The sequence below is a fragment of the Chinchilla lanigera genome, unplaced genomic scaffold (genome assembly GCF_000276665.1).
Source record: "Chinchilla lanigera isolate Chin_1 unplaced genomic scaffold, ChiLan1.0 scaffold00011, whole genome shotgun sequence".
Classification (NCBI taxonomy): Eukaryota; Metazoa; Chordata; class Mammalia; order Rodentia; family Chinchillidae; genus Chinchilla; species Chinchilla lanigera.
This window is the reverse complement of record NW_004955412.1, coordinates 10776338-10795085: the sequence shown is the minus strand read 5'-3', so window position 1 is coordinate 10795085 and position 18748 is coordinate 10776338. Positions and strand designations below refer to the sequence as shown.

General features: G+C 37.9%; 1 protein-coding gene and 1 pseudogene across 1 annotated transcript in view; one reads left to right on the top strand and one right to left on the bottom strand.

The window, feature by feature from the left end:
* Positions 1-18748, bottom strand: part of Ddx10 (DEAD (Asp-Glu-Ala-Asp) box polypeptide 10) — a 260398-nt gene that overhangs the window by 212954 nt on the left and 28696 nt on the right. Inside the window, exons 9-10 of the mRNA XM_005378043.2 lie at positions 17275-17359; positions 3952-4053 (exon numbers count right to left, since the gene is read on the bottom strand). Coding sequence (XP_005378100.1) covers positions 3952-4053; positions 17275-17359 — 187 coding nt within the window. The remainder of the gene's footprint in view (positions 1-3951; positions 4054-17274; positions 17360-18748) is intronic.
* On the top strand, positions 719-1422 carry LOC102007318 (annotated as a pseudogene).

Below are 18748 nucleotides of genomic sequence, written 5' to 3'. Positions count from 1 at the left end.
CACAAACCCTTAGCCAACCTTACCAAAAAAAAAAAAAAAAAAAGAAAAGAAAAGGGAGAAATTACAAAGGATCCTGCAGAAAGGCTTATCATCAATTCCTACTTCTATGCCAGGCATGATGGCATAGGCCTATAAAGGGGGGGTGGTGCTGAGGCAGAAGGATCACCACGAGTTCGAGGCTAGCTTGGGCTACATAGTGACTTCATGCAGCCTGAACTACAAAGTGAGATGCTGCCTCAAACAACCAAAAATTTTTAAAATAAAAATTTAAAAAATAAGAAAAACAAAACCAACTTCAAGAACCTGTTCTCTAATAAGATGGAAAACTCAGAAAAAATGGACAGATTCCTAGATACATATGAATTACCAAAGCTAAATTGAGAAGATATAAAATTCTAAATAACCCAGTATCAGTCAATGAAATTGAAAAGTAATTAAAAATCTCCCACCAAAAAAAAGCCTAGGCCCAGATGGACTCATTGTTGAATTCTAAAAGAACTCTGGAGAAGATATAATGCCACTATTCCTCAAAATCTTTATTTGATGAAACTGAAAGGGAACATTATGCCCATACTCATTCCCTGAAGCAAGCATTACCCTAATACCAAAATCAGAGAAGGATCCAACCAAAAATGAGAACTATATGCCAGTCTCCTCAATGATATCCTGGCAAACAAAATGCAGCAAATCATCAAGAACATTACGTACTGGGGAAAGCAGCAGCACCAGATCCAAGATGGTGGCCAGCAGGAGGCTGATGAAGGAGCTTGAAGAGATCCACAAATGTGGAATGAAAAACTTCCGTAACATCCACGTTGATGAAGCTAATTTATTGACTTGGCAAGGGCTTATTGTTCCTGACAACCCTCCATATGATAAGGGAGCCTTTAGAATTGAAATCAACTTTCCAGCAGAGTACCCATTCAAACCACCGAAGATCACATTTAAAACAAAGATCTATCACCCAAACATTGATGAAAAAGGGCAAGTTTGCCTCCCGGTAATTAGTGCTGAGAACTGGAAGCCAGCGACCAAGACCGACCAAGTAATCCAGTCCCTCATAGCACTAGTGAACGACCCCCAGCCCGAGCACCCGCTCCGGGGTGACCTAGCTGAAGAATACTCTAAGGACCGTAAAAAATTCTGTAAGAATGCTGAAGAGTTTACAAAGAAATATGGGGAAAAGCGACCTGTGGACTAAAATCTGCCACAAATGATTCCAGCAAGTGTGAGCAGAGACCCCGAGCAGTGCATTCAGACATCCCACAAAGCAGGACTCTGTGGAAAATTGACACGTGCCACCGCCTGGCGTTCACTTGTGGCAGTTACTAACTTTCTACAGTTTTCTTAATCAAAAGTGATCTAGTAACCTGTAAAGAAAGGATTAAAAATTTCAGATATTCTAAAAAAAAAAAAAAAAAAGAACATTACGTACTGTACTATGACAAAACAGGATTCATCCCAAGGATGCAGAGATGGTTCAACATACATGAATCAATAAACATAATACACTGCCTTAACAGAACAAAGGAAAAAACACATGACATCTGAGCAGATACAGAAAAAGAATTTTACAAAGTCCAACACCCACTCATGATTAAAAACTATAGAAAATTGGAATAGAAGGTCTTTATCTAAATCTGATGCAAGCCATTTATGACAAATCAATAGCCAACATCATACTGAAAAGCAAAAAACTGAAAGCTTTCACTCTAAAATCAGAAACAAGACAAGGATGCCCACTCTCACCACTCTTATTCAATATAGTTCTGGATGCATTAGCCAGAGCAATTAGACAAGACAAAGAAATAAAAAGAATAAGGACAGAAAAGGAATAAGTTAAATAATCATTATTTGCAGATAACATGAGACTCTACATAGAAGATCCCAAAACCCCCATCAAAAGACTTTTAGATTTCACAACCTAATCCAGTCAACACTCAAAAATTAATAGCATTCCTGTACACAAATAACAAACATTGACAGAGAAATTAGGGAAGCAACAGTTTTCATAACAGCGTCCAAAAAAAAAAGAAGAAGAAATACTTAGGAACCAACCTAACAAAGGAAGTAAAAGACCTTTATATTGAAAACTGCACTACTGAAGTCCAAATGGATCATCTTGTTTAGTGATATTCTATATCATTTCTAATGGTGTTTTGTTATTTTTTATTATCTTTAAAAAAATTTTTAAAATTTAAAAAGCATCATACCATAGTGATATATAAATATTCTGGGTTTTTTTGTCTTGTTTTGTTTTTCTTCCGGTACCGGGAATCAAACTCATGACTCTGCGCTTGCCAGGTAGGCGCTTTGCCGCTGAGCTAAATCCCCAGCCCCCATAGTAATATATAAACACCCATGCTTATAACAGCACAATTTGTAAAAGCTAAATCTTGGAAACAGCCCATATGCCCATTAAGAGATGAAAGGACAAATAAAATGTGGTTTTTATATACAATACCACACTGCCACAAAGAAGGATAAACTTCAGACACTGTAAGTAAATCGATGCACCTTGAGAACATAACATTAAGTGAAATAAATCAGACATATATATTTAACTATCACATTGTTTCTCCTGTGTGAGAAACCCAAAGGGTAAGTAAGGACCAAAATGAATAATAGATATTGGGAAATAGGAAGAAAATGCTCATATGGGAAGTAGAACAAGAGATAAGAAAGGAGGAAGGGAAACGGAATAGGAATTTTAAAAAATAAAGAAAGGAAAACAATAGAAATAAAGTTTTGTAAAGGGAGAGGGAAAGAAGGAATGCAGAAAAGGGATGGAGATGGGGAAAAAATAATTAAGATACATTACATACAAGTACAAATGCTCTATGATGAATGTGATCATTATGTATATCAAAAATGTATCAATAAAATTATTTTTTTTAAAATCTGACAAAGGACTGCTACCCAAAAATACAAAGAACTCTTAAACTGACACATAAGACGTACCTCAGTGGTAGACCACTTCACTGGGTTCAATTCCCAGCAACACAAAAATAAAACAAAAAAAATTACAATAACAACAACTCTCCACACAATCCAATTTATAAATGGGCCAAAGACCTTAACAGATCTCTCTCCAAAAGAAATAGGTGGCAAATAAGCACATGAAAGGAAACTCCACATTCTGCATCACCAGGGAAATGCAAACTGTAACAGTGAAGTAGCACTACACATACACTAGAATGGTCAAAATCCAAAACACTGACAATCCCAAATGCTGAATTCAACAGGAATTCTCATATATTGCTGATGAGAATACAAAATAGTACAGCTCTCCTTTGAGGACAAGTTTTCTTACAACTCATGTCTGGACAACACACTCTTCAGCACAAAAAAGACGTGAACTCTCAAGCCATGAAAAACAAGACAAGGAAGAATCTTAAATACATATTACTAAGTGAACTGAAAAAAGCCAACCTGGAAAGGCAGTATGATTCCAACTATATGACATTCTGAAAAAGCCAAAACTATACTCAGATCACCAGTATTTGCCAGGGGCAGAGAAAGATGAATACACAGAGCACAGAAGATTTTTTAAGGCAATAAATATACTGTATATGGTACTGTAAGAGTAGAAGCATGTCTACACATTTGTCCAAACCTAGCAAATACACAAGAGAATTCTCATGTAAATTACCAACTTTGGGTGATAGTGATATGTCAGTGTGAAAAATGCACCAATTTTTCTGGGGATGTTGATACGAGGGGACACTACTAAGTGACAGCCAGGGAGTACACCGGAACTCTCTCTACCTTCCCCTCAATTTTGCTATGAAAATGAAAGCTTCTTTAAAAGAAAAGAGGGGGGGGGCAGTATGTCCTAAACCAGGCAGCTGAATGTACTAGGAGGAAGGAAATAATAATTCTAGGCCATAAAGCATAACAAATTCAGATCTTCCCTTTCTTAACAATGACATTTAAACCAGTAGCTCTTACTTGATTTGCTTCACAGGTACTTTCTTCTGGAGAAGCTGCTGCACCATCCCTTGCTCTTCCGAGGGAAGTAAAATTAATAAAGCTTCACCATCCTCTTTGTACCTAGACAAAAATAAAACAAAAATCTAACATCTGTACAATCTGCATTTACATTTTAACTCTATAATAAGTAGGTAATATAAAACTCAGTTCATCTAATTAATATTTGGAATACCAGTTTTTAGTCTTCTGTGACAAAAACACATAGGTCTCTGATGACCTTACATCATATTTCTAACACTCATTGTAATTCCTAATGACTGTAAGGCTGTGCCCCAGTAGAGGAGCTAGCACCTAAGAAAGAAACCAACTGTTGCAGTCAGGGTTAACAAGGGAAAAGATTTAATATAGGACATATAATTTATTGAATTATTTTATAATATTCACCCAAAGAGTCAAATGCAAAACAGTGCCGGACATGTGGCCACACACTAGAGACCCAGAGAATCCAGCTGAGTGCCTGGATACCACAGGAATGTCCTCCACGAATCTAGCTGAAGACCTAGAGCCATGGCAATGTCCTCCACGAGTCCAGCTGGAGACCTAAAGCCCACAACAATGTCCAATTTAAGTATGTATCAAGGATCTGTGCTGGGAAGGCCCAAAGGTCAGTGGTGGAAGCCAGAAAGTCTGCACCAGTCGGGTGAAGGATCGGCGCCCCCAGGCCAAGGGATCTTCATTGGAGCCAGGAAGCCACATTCAAGGTATGGACCAGAGCGCCCCCAAAAAGAACCACAGCCATCCTCTGGGACAGCGAGGACCTGAGCTCCTCCAACAATGAGAACAGCTGCGTTCCTATCAGGAAAACCAGCACGACAAGCTTCTCCAGGAGAATCCACTGTATACCATCTTTCCCTCCAGTTCCCTTTTTATGCTGTTGGCAACAATCCTCAGGTGGGCCTTCCACACACAGTACCACACTGATTCAGTTCAGGTGGATGTTACAAGGTGACCATCACACCAACTAAAGGTAATTAAATAGGTCTCTACTTTTACAGTAAGGAGAAAATTTATTGTTCAAGTCATTAAAAGAATCCTAAAATTAGTCATTTAATAAACATGGCACCCTAATATAGAGTCTATCAAAAAATAATGTACAAACACTTCAGCAGTTCCCTATACTAATAAATATCTGAAAGCTACGGGCCACCATTCTGAGCACCTCTTATAATTATACAGGCCAAAGGAAACTTGTATTAATCTCATGATGTCTCAATAAATTTAGTATTAAAACATTTATGCAACTTTTCCTTTTCCTGACGTATACTTTTTTGGCAGACTCTAGTAGTCAGTTTGTTTTCCAGGGAACTGTACTAAAACCTTTTAAATAAAATTATCAGAGGTAGCAGGCTGAAGAAAGGATCTTTGCTCGGGTGTGAAGGAATGGATCTTTGCTCAGGTACAGCACCTGCCTCCAATTCTTGTAACTTGTCTTCCCTACCTAAAAGAACATATCTTATTTTGTGCTGTTCCTTCAGAAATTTGGGCTGATATGGGCCACAAGGCATCTTATAGGCTTAAGCTTTTTGTGATACTTTTCTTACAGATTTTACTGATACTGATACTGATTCAGCCATTACACATAAGCAGTAAAACAGAATGAAATGGGATATTTGGGAAAATTTTTTTAAATAAACATAAGAAAAAAATCTCAAGGCACTCTCTTTAAGATTCATGTTACAAAGTAAGGAGCACATTTTTATCACTAACCAAATAACAAACTATTTACTAAGAAAGGTATCTACCAGGTAGAAACTAAAGAACACAAAGAAACAAATGATAAAATTCCTGTCCTCAATAATCTAATACTGGGGAGGGGGGGGCACGCCTGTAATCCCAGCACTCCTGAGGCTGAGGCCGGAGGATCACTGCAAGTTCGAGGCCAGCCTGGGCTACAAAGTGAGCTCAAGGCCAGCCTGAACTGCATAGCGAGACCCTGTCTCAAAAAAAAAAAAAAAAAAGTAGTAATCTAACTCTCAAGTTCACTAGGAAAGAAATCATATAAGCAAAAGATTCAGGACAGCATTTACACAGTGATAAGTCAGCGCCGAAGGATAGCCATGGGCCATAAAAGCCACCAACACAGAACTAAAGAGAGTCTATCTACTACACGCCTTCCAGAGGGCTCACACCTATAATCCCAGCACTCGGGAGGATGAGGCAGGAGAATCATTGAGAGTTTAAGACAAGCCTGGGCTACCAAGTAAGCTCAAGGCCAGCCTAAACTGCATAGCAAGACCTTGTGTCAAAAAAGAATTTATTAAAGAGCTATACATGCAAACTATTGGATAGTGAGAAAACAGACATGGTCCTGTTGTTAAGAGAACTACTTATTGTGATAGATATCAAACCCGGCAATAATTCAGGGTTTTGAGTACTATGATAGACATAGAAGAATGTCTAATAATATACAACAGAGAGCTCTGGTTAATGCATTCTTAGCATCAGGAAAACTGCCATGAGGAAATGATAGCTAAATTGAGACTCAAAGAATTAGAAATTAGTCTAAAATTAGAGGTAAGTATAGACGGACAAGTTTAATTTTCCACAGGAAAAATGCACCATTTGAGAGTCCAGTGAATATTTTTCTTCAGGCTTCTTTATTTTTTCTCATAAACCTGGGAAGAGAGTAAAACTGAGCAAACATTCAGTTTACTCATCTACCTAATTATCCTGTTTCATAACTGAAAAACTACTGCTGAGTATCTTTCCCATATTTTAAGTGCAAAATTACATGACTCAAAGGTTTTCATGTTCATTTACTACAATGCAAAATGAATTGAAAACATTCCTCCTTTCCAGTATTAGACTGAACCATCTATGAAGTCAGAAGGTATCTATATCTGAAGTGCTGGGGTAACACCCCAAGCATATAATATCTCAGAGACACCACAACCTCTGCAGCAACAAGATCTCACCAAGGACAGATCAAGTTTCAAAAAAGACTGGAATCGGTTAATATTGGCCACTCCACACTGCACTCCCAAAATGCCATCAGTGAAGCCAGACTCCTAAAGCCAAATTAAGCTCTTCTCCTTCTGAAGGTATTCTGTGTGACCCAATGGGAGCAGTTAGGAAGGAGGAAAGCAAAGGAGAGCAGACCCTTTTAAGTTTCTATATCCTAGTTCAGAGATAGCAGGATGAGGGCCAGGGATATAGCTCAGTGGCATAAGCGCCTGCCTGGCAAGTCTTCGATTCCTGATACCAAAAAATAAAAATAAAAAATAAAAGAAGACACAAGATAGCAGGATGAAATAAATAGGCCTGTAAATCTGCACAGGATAAGAACTGCGGCCAAAGGGTAAGAAATCTCTATAAAATTTTAAAAAGGGGCACATGGACTATTCTGTGATCTTCCAAATGACTCAAAAGCAGGAATAATAAGGCTAGTCACCTGTATCTATCATATCTATCTAGTCATGCTTCCAGGGAGAACACGGAAAAATGAGTAGCATTAAAGTTTCAAAAAGGCTAACAAAATTTATATAAACAGCTATACATGATTATGACAGATTGTAACAGTGACATTCAGAAGAAAATTCCCAAAGTACAAAATGATGTCCAAAGATAAATCCCACTTGACAGGTATGTATTAAGATCGCAGCTAGCCATTTTACCTGTTTTACATTATATACATCTTTTCGCCAAGACAATGTAAAATACAAATTTTCTCCCAAGAAATTTTCTGGTCAAGAAATTTCCAGTGAGTTTTTACTTCAAGAGTAAAAGCAATATCCCTAATATCCCAGGTCCAGTGAAATGATAAATATAGGAGAAACAAATGTTCTTCATAAGACCTGCATTTTAAAATTCCATATATTTTGATTATTTTAAGAGATATTCTTGACACTGTATAAAAAGCCCTGCACCTGACTAATTTTCATTTTCATCATAAGCATTAATATCATATTGCTTTTACATTGCTCTTGGAAGTTTAGGAACTTAGTTTTACATTAATATACCAACTTCTAAAAGTAACCAAAAGAGGAAGCAAATAAAAGAGGCCAAGAAGTTTATCTAAAATCAATTGGTACTACATATCAAAGATTTGTTGTTTTGTTTTGGTTTGGTTCGGGTCGTGTTAGGTTGGGTTTTGAGACAGAGTCTCACTATGAGTTTAGGCTGGCCTTGAACTCACTATGTAGTCCAGGCTGGCCTCGAACTCATAGTGATCCTCCTGCCTCAGCCTTCGAAGTGCTGGGGATTATAGGTGTGTGCCACCACACCCAGCTCGTATCAAAGACTCTGAAACTTTTTTTTTTTAATTTTAGAGGGAAAAAAAGATAAACAGAACAATGAAACCAAGTTTCAAAACAGGTTGGAAGGGCAGTTACAAGATTTTAAAAACTTCTAATCCGTTGCTTTTTCAATTACAGTATACCAAGATTCCCTCCAAAAACAAGGATCTTCAAGAGATGGATCATGATTATCTAACAGATATCAAGAAGCTTATATACATATTCTGCAGTTCACTAGTATTTCTAGCTAAAGCAAGTGATCCAAACCCTTCACTTAGATGAACATGGCAATTTTCCATTGAAATAATCTTTAAAACACTATGACCAAAAGAGGAGACTAGCCCTGCTATTGTGGTAATAATCTGCCTTTCACCCAAGAGTTAATAATCTTGCTGGGTATGGTGGGACATATGTGTTCCCAGCACTCAGGAGGCTGAGGAAGGGGAACTGTCACAAATTTCAGGCCAGCCCAGGCTACCTAATATGCTCAAGGTCAGCCTGAACTACCCAGTGATATCCTGTCTCAAAAACAAGTCAATAACCTTTTTACTCCAATTCAGATTCTGAACATATCACCTCCATTCTAGTGGAGTCTCTGTTTGTTAAATTTTTCTACACTATATTTTCTTACTTATACATACACTTGAATCTAGGTCCCCTAAAATTCTACAATCATGATTAGTAACATACCAGGCATTATTCACAATGCAAGTTTCATCAAGAGGTAAAGAAAGGGAGACATATGTTGGGTACATTTTGCTATTCCATAGCCTTTGTCTTCTCCCCTTCTTATATCTCCCTACATTCTTATTCTGTCTATAGCTTAGCCTTACTTGTAGGAACCATCCCCACGACTTCATGTCACTATGGGAAAACAGTATAGTCTGTAATACACTTGCAGAAAGACAGCTCTAAGAACTCCCAGCCCAACTGTTCTGTTCCTCCTAAACAGTGTGTACAAAGAGAACTCATTATTCCAGCAATAAGGATATCTCTAATTTAGGGAATGTCTAAAGACTCTCTACTGGGTTTAAAAGAGAAAAAAGACATGATTAAAATATTCTGGGAGAAAGTGACCCTCATCTGCTGCCTAAAATATCAGAAATAACAAACAGGCACTATTAGATAGGCATAGGATCTTGGGACTGGTGGAGCACACTGCTAGATGTGTCTGGGTGGAACACGGAGGTGTGGCCTTGGGTTCTGTGTGTGCTCCCTTGCCTTCCCCGCTGGCACTCTTCCCCTCCTCTGCTCCCCGACACTCTTGCACCACGATGTTTCTGCCTTGGAGCCAGCCAACTTGAGACTGAATCTATCAGAAACCGTGAGCCCAGTTAAAGTTCTCCTCCTCCAAGATGTGTGTATTGCATCTAGCAATGGGAAAGCTGATCATCGCTGGGCTGCCACCAACTCTGTTCTCAGGGAAGAGGTTTTTTACAGCTGCATTAAATTTTAATAGATTCCTAACAAAAATGAAAGCAGTACTAATACCACCTACAATTATACATTCAGAAAACTGAAAGATAGCTATGATTAACTTCACTTTATAGAAGAAACAGACTTAGAAGTTAAAAGCTAGTCCAAAGGTACACAATCATCAAGCAACGGAATCACATTCAAGCCTAAGTATCCTAACTTCAAAGACAATATTTGAACAGCTATGGGGCATCTATCCTCATGATTCAAATGAAGGAAAATACATATATTTGAGTTAGTTTTCATAGCCATAAATATCAGCAAATTTAAATAAACATCTACCTTTCATCTCCAAGTATGCCTGGTTTTCATGCATTCTACAACCTCTGCATGAGAGCAGCAACCACTGGAATCTATTAAGTAAAAACACCTGGATTAAGGCACTCTTACAAAAATGAGTCAGAAAAAACTGAATAAATCTAGGCCTGCTACTTAAATAAAAAATCTCAGACCTATTTTACCTCAAAGTCCCTGCAAAGGCATTTCCTGATAAGAAAACCTTTAACAAGGTTATTCTTCGGCTAAATAAATCCATTCATTTATTCACTCAACAAATAGTTATCAAGTTTTCAAAAGTAATTGGCTAGGGCCAGGGATATAGCTCAGCAGCACTAGCACCTGCCAGGCAAGCACAAGATCCTGAGTTGGATTCCCAGTACCAAAAAAAAAAAAAAGTAACTGGCTAAGCCACAATCCATCCACTTTCCCTGTTGTACAGAGGTAAGAGGCAGGGAAGAGGTTGTCTTGACTTTTAAAAATATCGTCAAATTTCTTCATAAGAAATGTAAGAATCCTCATCTATGAGATGCTTTTAATAAGACATGCCAGGGTTGCTTAATCTATAGACTAAAGGGTATCTCCGGTGAACTTTGTGACCAGGTATAAACAGACCATCTACTTAAGTGATACGCCACACACTCTTCGTCTTCTGTGTTTATCTGGGCCAGTATACCACCTAATATGCCAAGAAAGATCAGTTCTATACCTGTTCCTACTTTACCTGTACCCTAAGATTGCTTTTATCCTTGTAATTATCTAAGCATTATGTTGAGCATGAGAGACAGCTTCTAAAACAACTTTTAAAAAAAATCTATATCTCTTGTATTCATACCCTTTGCCGTCCCCTGGCAAGAATAGGTCTGACTTTTGTAAACACTAAGATAATGCAAGTAAGATGGAACCAAGTCTAGGTCATAAAAGACTTTGTTGCTTCCATCCTTCTCTCTCCTGTCCACTGTCACACACACTCTGAGTCAGTTTTATGAGCTGTCCTTCCAAGAAGCTACCTCTGACCAACAGCCAGAGAGGAAATGAAACAACCAACCATGTGAATTAGCTTGGAACACCTCTATCCAAGTTGAGCCTTCAAGCAGTCTTGTGATACCTTCATAGCACCTTTGTGATGAGACTGAGACCTTGAAAACCCAGCTGTGCCACACCTGGATTCTCAACCCACAGAAACTCAAATAAGTGGTTGTCTCTGTAAGCTGCTAGGCCAGGCAGTAATTTGCTACACACTAATAGATAATACATTGGGTAAAGTGTGATTTATGAGTCTGATTTGTTATCTCAAATGTCCAATATATGCCAGGCCCTTTTCAAAGTACTGAAGGTACATCAGTATACCGACAAACATTTCTGCTTTTACATAACTGACAATCTAGCAAGGAAAAAGAGAAGCAAGGGAAAAAACCAAGTAAATGCTTTCATAGAGGGTTGTAAATTCTACGGAAAATGTAAAAAGGAACAGAGAGAAAGGAAGAGTGGCTGGGAGAGAGTAAGAAAAGCCGGTGTGTGAATACTTGAAAAAAAGAAACATTCCAAGAGAAACAGCTAATACAAAGGCCCTAAGGCAAGAGGATGTCTGGACATACAAGAGCAGGACAGGCGAGAAGCCTAGGGATTCAGGGAAGAATAGGATATGAGAGTAGGAGGGGGATGAAGGTATAGGCCTGGAGGTCACTGTCACTCTCGGTGAACTGGGAAGCCATCAGAAGAGTGACAAGATCTGAGCTGTGTTTGAAAAGATCACTACCTGCCATACTGAGTAAATAGTAGGAGTAAATAATAGTAATTAGCAAAGGTAGCTAAGTACTCTGGGAAATGGTGGACTCCCAAGAAATGACAGGTCCTTATCCACCTCCACAGCTACACTGGCTCTATTCCACCCCAGCTTCTACTGCTTCGAGATACAAAGGAAGGATCTGTCTTGCCCTTTTATTAAGCCTTTAAACCCTAGAAACCAACAAAGGCAGAATGTCATGTAAGGAAGTATGGGCTTTCATCTTGGAGGAACAGACTGAAGATAGGACTTCAGCAATCACAGCTACAGGAATGAAAGAAATGAGAAATTTCACCAGTAAATACTAGTCCCATTTATGTATAAGAAATTCAAGTAAACTTAAATTAATGCTCATGGATATTGTCTTTTCACTATTATTTCTACTCATAAACCAATTAAAGGCTATAAAAAATCCTGATTGTCGCCTTAAACAATTAGCACTTTCCACAGACCATGAAACCTTACCAGGTTAGAAATTTTAACTAGCTTCCTGCTTGATATTTGCTGTGTGATCCTCTCCGCAGCCAGCAAGTGTGCAATGCAAAGGTCTGGCCTCTGCTGTCCCCTAGTGGAATCACGCTCTGCTACCCAAATTCATCACAAAATCTCTCAGAGCCACAAAATGTAGCCAGGCAAGTAAGAATGAATTGAAATACTGCTGAAATGATCTTACCTCCCTGTGCTCTGGAAACAAAAATAATTATACATAAATTCCCTTCCTACACCCATAGTTTTCCTATCTGCCCCAAATAAGAAATATCTGGTGTCTGAGTACCTTTCCCAAATTGTTTCTATTTTCAACTGCACATGTTTATATGAAATAAGAGCTTGATTTTTTTTTTTTTTTTTTTTGAGTAATAAAAAACTGCAAGTCTGAAAGAGACTACTGTTCGGTGCAGGATGTACCACAGGATCTAGAATTATAATACTATATTTATATCCCTTGTCCTATTTGCATCAAAAGGAGATTATTTTAAGAGGGGTCTAGATGGCTAAGGAAAATAGAGGGAAATGTCTCAACTGCTATAGATCCAAAGAATTCTAGACAGGTTAAAATAAAAGTAACAGAGAATAAACAGTGGAAGACAGAATTTTTTGTGTCATCCTTCATTTTTATTTGGCTAAAACACAGAAAAGACTTTTAAACACCAGATTTCACTAACCTTACCACTCTGCTAATGAATTCATCTTTCTATATTCATGTATTACACTGCAATTCCAAAAGCAAACACTATCTGGCAACCTAGTTTTAATTACAGCCTAGCACAGGATTTTAATTAGTTTCAAATTTTAATTTAGCCTTTATTCAACTCAATTATTCAGTCTCATGGCCCACAAAACTTTCTAATTATCTATAAACCCATTAAGGGCAACTTTTAAACTGTCAGAGAAAAAAAATAAGCATTTCTTTCTTGTTTTTTTTAGAGACAGAGTTCTGCTACGTAGCCCAGGCTGGTCTCGAACCCTCAGCAAAACTGCCTTAGTCTCTGAAGTGCTGGTATTATGGGCATGCACCACTATGCCCACTTAAAAATAAGCATTCTTTTATGTTTACTTTTCTATAAATCAATTCAAAGTACTATATTTCTATAAATCAATTCAAAATATAGCTGGTTCTAAAGGACAAAATAGACTTCTTTAAAAATTAATGATCACATTAAAAGCTACTTTAAAACATTTTTTAAATTAGTCTTCTCTCTTCAGATACAATCACTGTGATGTTATTCAAACTCTTCTTCATCTCCACGCATTATGACTCAATTTAATGCTCACCATAGCATGTTTGAGTACTACACATTAGATTTCCAGGAATTTCTCCAGTAGCAAAAACCTTGAAGTACTTCCTCCCTTGGACACTTACCTGCCACATCAAAATGTCTAATGACCTTTATACAAGGAAAATAATTTTAAAATACCGCTTGTGTTCTATGAACAAATAAGCCTGCCCTGTTTATATACATACCAATGACACATGTAAATGGCAGGTAAATAATCCACATGCATGTGAGACACCATATCCAACCTCACCTAACCAAAGACTCACAAGACACAAAACGCACATATGTGTGGATACATGTACAAGTTCATATACACTACACATTTACTGAGAAGAACAACATGGGATTTACCTAACCAACCACCACTAATGCATTCTCAGAACACATCACTCTGAACTATTATCCAAATACATTCATAACACATTAAAGACCACTGAGACATCTTGTACTTTCTTATGAAATGGAAGAACAGGCTGCTATTCTAACCATGTCCCATTTTTTTTCAGATGTCAGAAGAAAACAAAATTGTGAAGGTTAACTTGTCTTAATCCACAAAGACAATGTACACTAAACTCAGTCCTACTGAAGCAAGGAGACAGGGGAAGTTAGGCAGATAGGGCACAGATCCTGAATAATTAACCTTAAGCAAACCTAAAGAAGGGGCTTAAGTGAATTAATATACCAGATGACCCAAATAACTCACTTTAGCAAACCAACTATCAAGACTTACAGAATGCATGGAATAAAGAACAGATCCCTAAACAAACGGAAGAAGACTTGGAGGAAGTGAAATGTAAACAAAGCAGCTTGCTTTCCAGCCATCAAAGGCCTACCTGCAACCAGGAGCATCCCTGCTTTCTGTCCTGAACACTAGTACCAAAAACTATATAAAAAGCCAGAGAACTTAAACATCTATGGTGTCCACCTCATGAACCCCCTCCAGTGATCAGGGAGCTTTTCCTCTTATTCTTTCTAAAAAACTTGCATTTGGCCATTCCCCACTGCTTGCTGTTTGCTGTTTCATCAGCTTCAATTGCCCCAAAACAAGGAGCTAGAGGGAGCTGGTTACATGCTTACTGAAAATACTGTATTATTGTTGGTTGTTTCATGTCCTCTCTGGCTGTTGATCAGAGGTAGCTTCTAAGTTCCTTTTCATATAAGCTTCTTAGAAGGACAGCTCATAAGACTGCAGCTGACTCAGGAAGAAACAAAGTCTTTTATGACCTAGACTTGGTTCCATCTTACCTGCATTATCTTAGTGTCTACAAAAGTCAGACCCATTCTTGCCAGGGGACTGCAAAGGGTATGAATACAAGAGATACAGATTTTTTTAAAGTCGTTTTAGAAGCTGTCTACCACACTCAATATAATGCTTAGGTAGTTATAAAGATAAAAGCAATGTGAAGGTACACATAAAATAGGAACAGGTTTAAAACTCGTCTTTCTTGGCATATTAGGTGGTACTCTGGCCCAGGTAACCCAGAAGACTAACACTATGTGGCATATCACTTAAATAAATAGTCTGTTTATACCTGGTCACACAGTTTACCAGAGACATACACCTTCAAATGGGTAAGAACTGGGAGGCTAAGGCAGGAGGACCACCACAAGTGCAAAGCCAGCCTGGAATATACAGTGAGTTCAAGGCCACCCTGAACTACACAGCAAGACCCTATATCAAAAAGCCAAAAGAAGTATTATTAATTGGAAGTAAAATACTGATTTTTGAATCATCTAGTGCATACTAAGATTTAAACCCAGGACCTTTGCACTGGAATATATTCATAACCAGTCCTCTTCTGATTCTGAGATGAGGCCTCACTAAGTTGCTAAATTCCTCAGGATGGACTGGAACTTAGCATCTCCTGTCTCAGCCTCCCATGCCCTAAGATTACAGGTGTGACTCACCACACCAAGCTCATCCTATTTTATAGTAGTGTTTTACTATTGTACTCTCTTATTGCTCAAAGAAACACACTTGAGTATATTTTGGTTATGTTCAAAGGTAGCCCACACGGTAAATTCAAATCCATCGAAAAAACATGTTGACACTTATATGCAAACATATTTTATGAAATTAGAAAATGCCAAAGAGACGCTTACTCGTTAGGCTATAGAAGCACAAGAAAAACTTCCATTTCAATTGGAATAAACATAAATCATTACACACAAAAATACCTATTCTTTTCTTCAGAGCCATCTAAAACCTACATAAAAACAAAACAAAACAAACCACTAAACTACAAAGGGACTGCCTAGAAAATCAAGAGATAGAAGACACTCAGGTGTGAAGTAGGCACAAGGCAGCTGGAAGAAGGAAGACTTAAACCTTGGATCTAAAGAACATATCTTCTTTGGGAAAGCCCTAAGAGATCTTGACTTGAAATCAGAAGCATCTGACAGTCTAGTTAGACCAACACAAAGATCCACAGTAGTACCCACCACCTAGTTTTGATGACAAGGAAAATGGGAAGAAAATGTAAATCAAATAGCCCACTTGCGGCTAATCGTAATTAAAAATACCCTCATTATGTTTAACATTTATGTTACTTCTAATTTTTACCCATTACAAATAGAAGAAACATAAACAATTACTAAAATTGTAGCCAGGCATGGTGGCACACACCTGTAACCCCAGCACTTGAGAGCAAGAGGCAGGAGGCTCGCCATGAGTTTGAGGCCAGCCTGGGCTACATAGTGAGGTCAAGGCCACCCTGAACTACACAGAACTACATAGCAAGACCCTGTCTCAAAAAAAAAAAAAAAATGTATTCACCTGTTTTCTTAAGATCAATTTCTAGATGCAGAATTACTAAGGAAAAAAGCACTCTATGGCTTTTGATAAGTACCACTAAATGCTATTAAGAAAGCTGTTGATAGGCGTGGTGATGCATGCCTGTAATCCCAGCACTCAGGAGGCTGAGGCAGGAGGATCACTGCAAGTTCGAGGCCAGCCTCGGTTACAAAGAAAGCTGTTAATCATTTACACTTCTATTAGCAGATACATCTCTAGCCTCACTTCAACCTCCATACCTCTGACATACCATGTGATTCTTTTCATGCATTCAGATACGTTACTATGCCACATAGCTCTAAATAACTGACTTTGCTCTCTTCTTTTCTAGACAGTTTCCCTATAGTTTTTGACCAACTATGGGGGACTTTTACTGGGGATGTGGAGAAGAGGAAAATAAAAAGAAAAGGAAATAATTGGGAATGGCCCTCACTGATGCCTCTAACCTCACTTTCCCCTCTGTGGGGGAGGAAGAAGAAATCCAAGACTACAAACCACCCTATTGCTTAATAAAGCCTACAGCATGGAGGGTTAGTATATGAGATCTAGACTGGAGGAGTCAAACTACCTATGGCCAAAATTCTAGTTCTAGATCCTTTAACAGATTAACTACTCAAAGACTCAGTTTCTTCATCTGAAAAGAAGTATTAACTTTCAATTGATGATATTCAGCAAGCAGTTCTGATGAAAAGTTTGAAAAGCTTACTTTAATAAGAATCTAAAATAAGGCAATGCCCTTTTCTCAACAGGAATCTAATCTCAGCCATATGATTTACAGCAGCTGGCAAGCTGCTATCAGTCCACACCACAAATAACCAAACCAGCACTCACTTACCTAGTTTCTCCATTCTATGCAGCTGGAGAAGCAGTCTTGTTATTTAGACAGCACAGTACCAAAAAAAATATCAAAAGAAAAAAAAAGGCCAGAACACCTACCTGGCAGTTCTGCCTGCTCTGTGAATATATGTGTTGGCATCCTCTGGACAATCAAACTGAAGAACCCAATTTACAGCTGGGAAATCTATATAGAAAAAATTTAAGTAAGAAATCACTTCAAGATCTAGCCTACTGTATCATTTTTATGTGACAATAATCCCTGCCCTGACTTTCCATCACATCAAACTGACAGACATCAATGTGAACATTACTAAAAATAAAATTAACTGCATGAGCTAAGAGATGGTAAACACTATGCTTCTTTGATAAAGTGAACTAAAATTAATGAGTGTTTGAATGTGAAGATTACTTCATAACTGACAGAGAAGAGACAGATCACTTCATGTCAGACAAATAAATGAAATACCCTGATGTTTAATAACCTCAAAGAACTACTCTCGGCTGGGGATTTAGCTCAGCGGCAAAGCGCCTGCCTGGCAAGCGCAAGGTTGTGAGTTCGGTTCCCAGTACCGGAGAAAAAAAAAAAAAAAAAAAAAAAAAAAAGAACTACTCTCCACAGGGTCCCAGTAAACTAACTATAAAATTGATTTCAAAATTTAAATGAAGGTCTATTTTTTCCCACTAGCCCCATCTCCAACTGAATGAATGGTGTCTTTCTGGCTTCTTTCTGTCTCTTAGCAATAATTACCCTCTATCTATTTCTGATACAGAAATTTTCACTCATTTCCAAGGAACTTTGCTCTCAAGAGAGCTACTTCTAGTCATTTATAGATTTTGCTGTGAGGCTTTCTGATCAATTTCCGTTAGAGACTAGGGATGAGTATTTAAAAAAAAAAAAAAAGATGTTGAAAGGGATAGTAATGTTTGTATCATTAAGTCAAACAATCTACTCAAAAGGGTTAAATTTTAGTATGGGGAGAAAGTCAAGAAAAATACGTATTTAAAACAATTCTTTCTCAGGACTTAAAAGTATAGGGATCTTAAAAGGCAGGTAATACAGCAAAGCTACAAACAGCACTTGAAAGCAGCACTTTAACTCAAGTCTCCTCCCTTATCCTGTAGCTCAGTCTCCTGAAGGAAATCAAACAGTCAAAAAGCTTCCAACCTCTGCACACCAGATCCAGCCAAAGGCAGAAACTGTAGAGTTAGAGAAAAAATAAGAGTGCATAAGGAAAGTATGCATGTTCCCTAAAAGGTTTTGGTGCAAACTGCCTTGGTAGCCATCTACTGAGCCACCAGCAATATTAATTCGCATGTGGTTGAAGTTTTCTTCTCTGAAAAGACTCAACATTCAAAGGAAATAGACATCAGCATTTTGAGTCCTCCACAAAATGATATTATTTTGCATATGTAATATCACATACATACGTAACACCATGAAGCAACGGAAAATAAATTTCTTGCAACTGAAAGACATGTATTTCTATTATACTGTTTAATATGGTAACTATTCTTGTTTAATTAAAATTGAAGTCAAGAAATCTGACCACTTCCTACTTCTACCAAGTAGGAA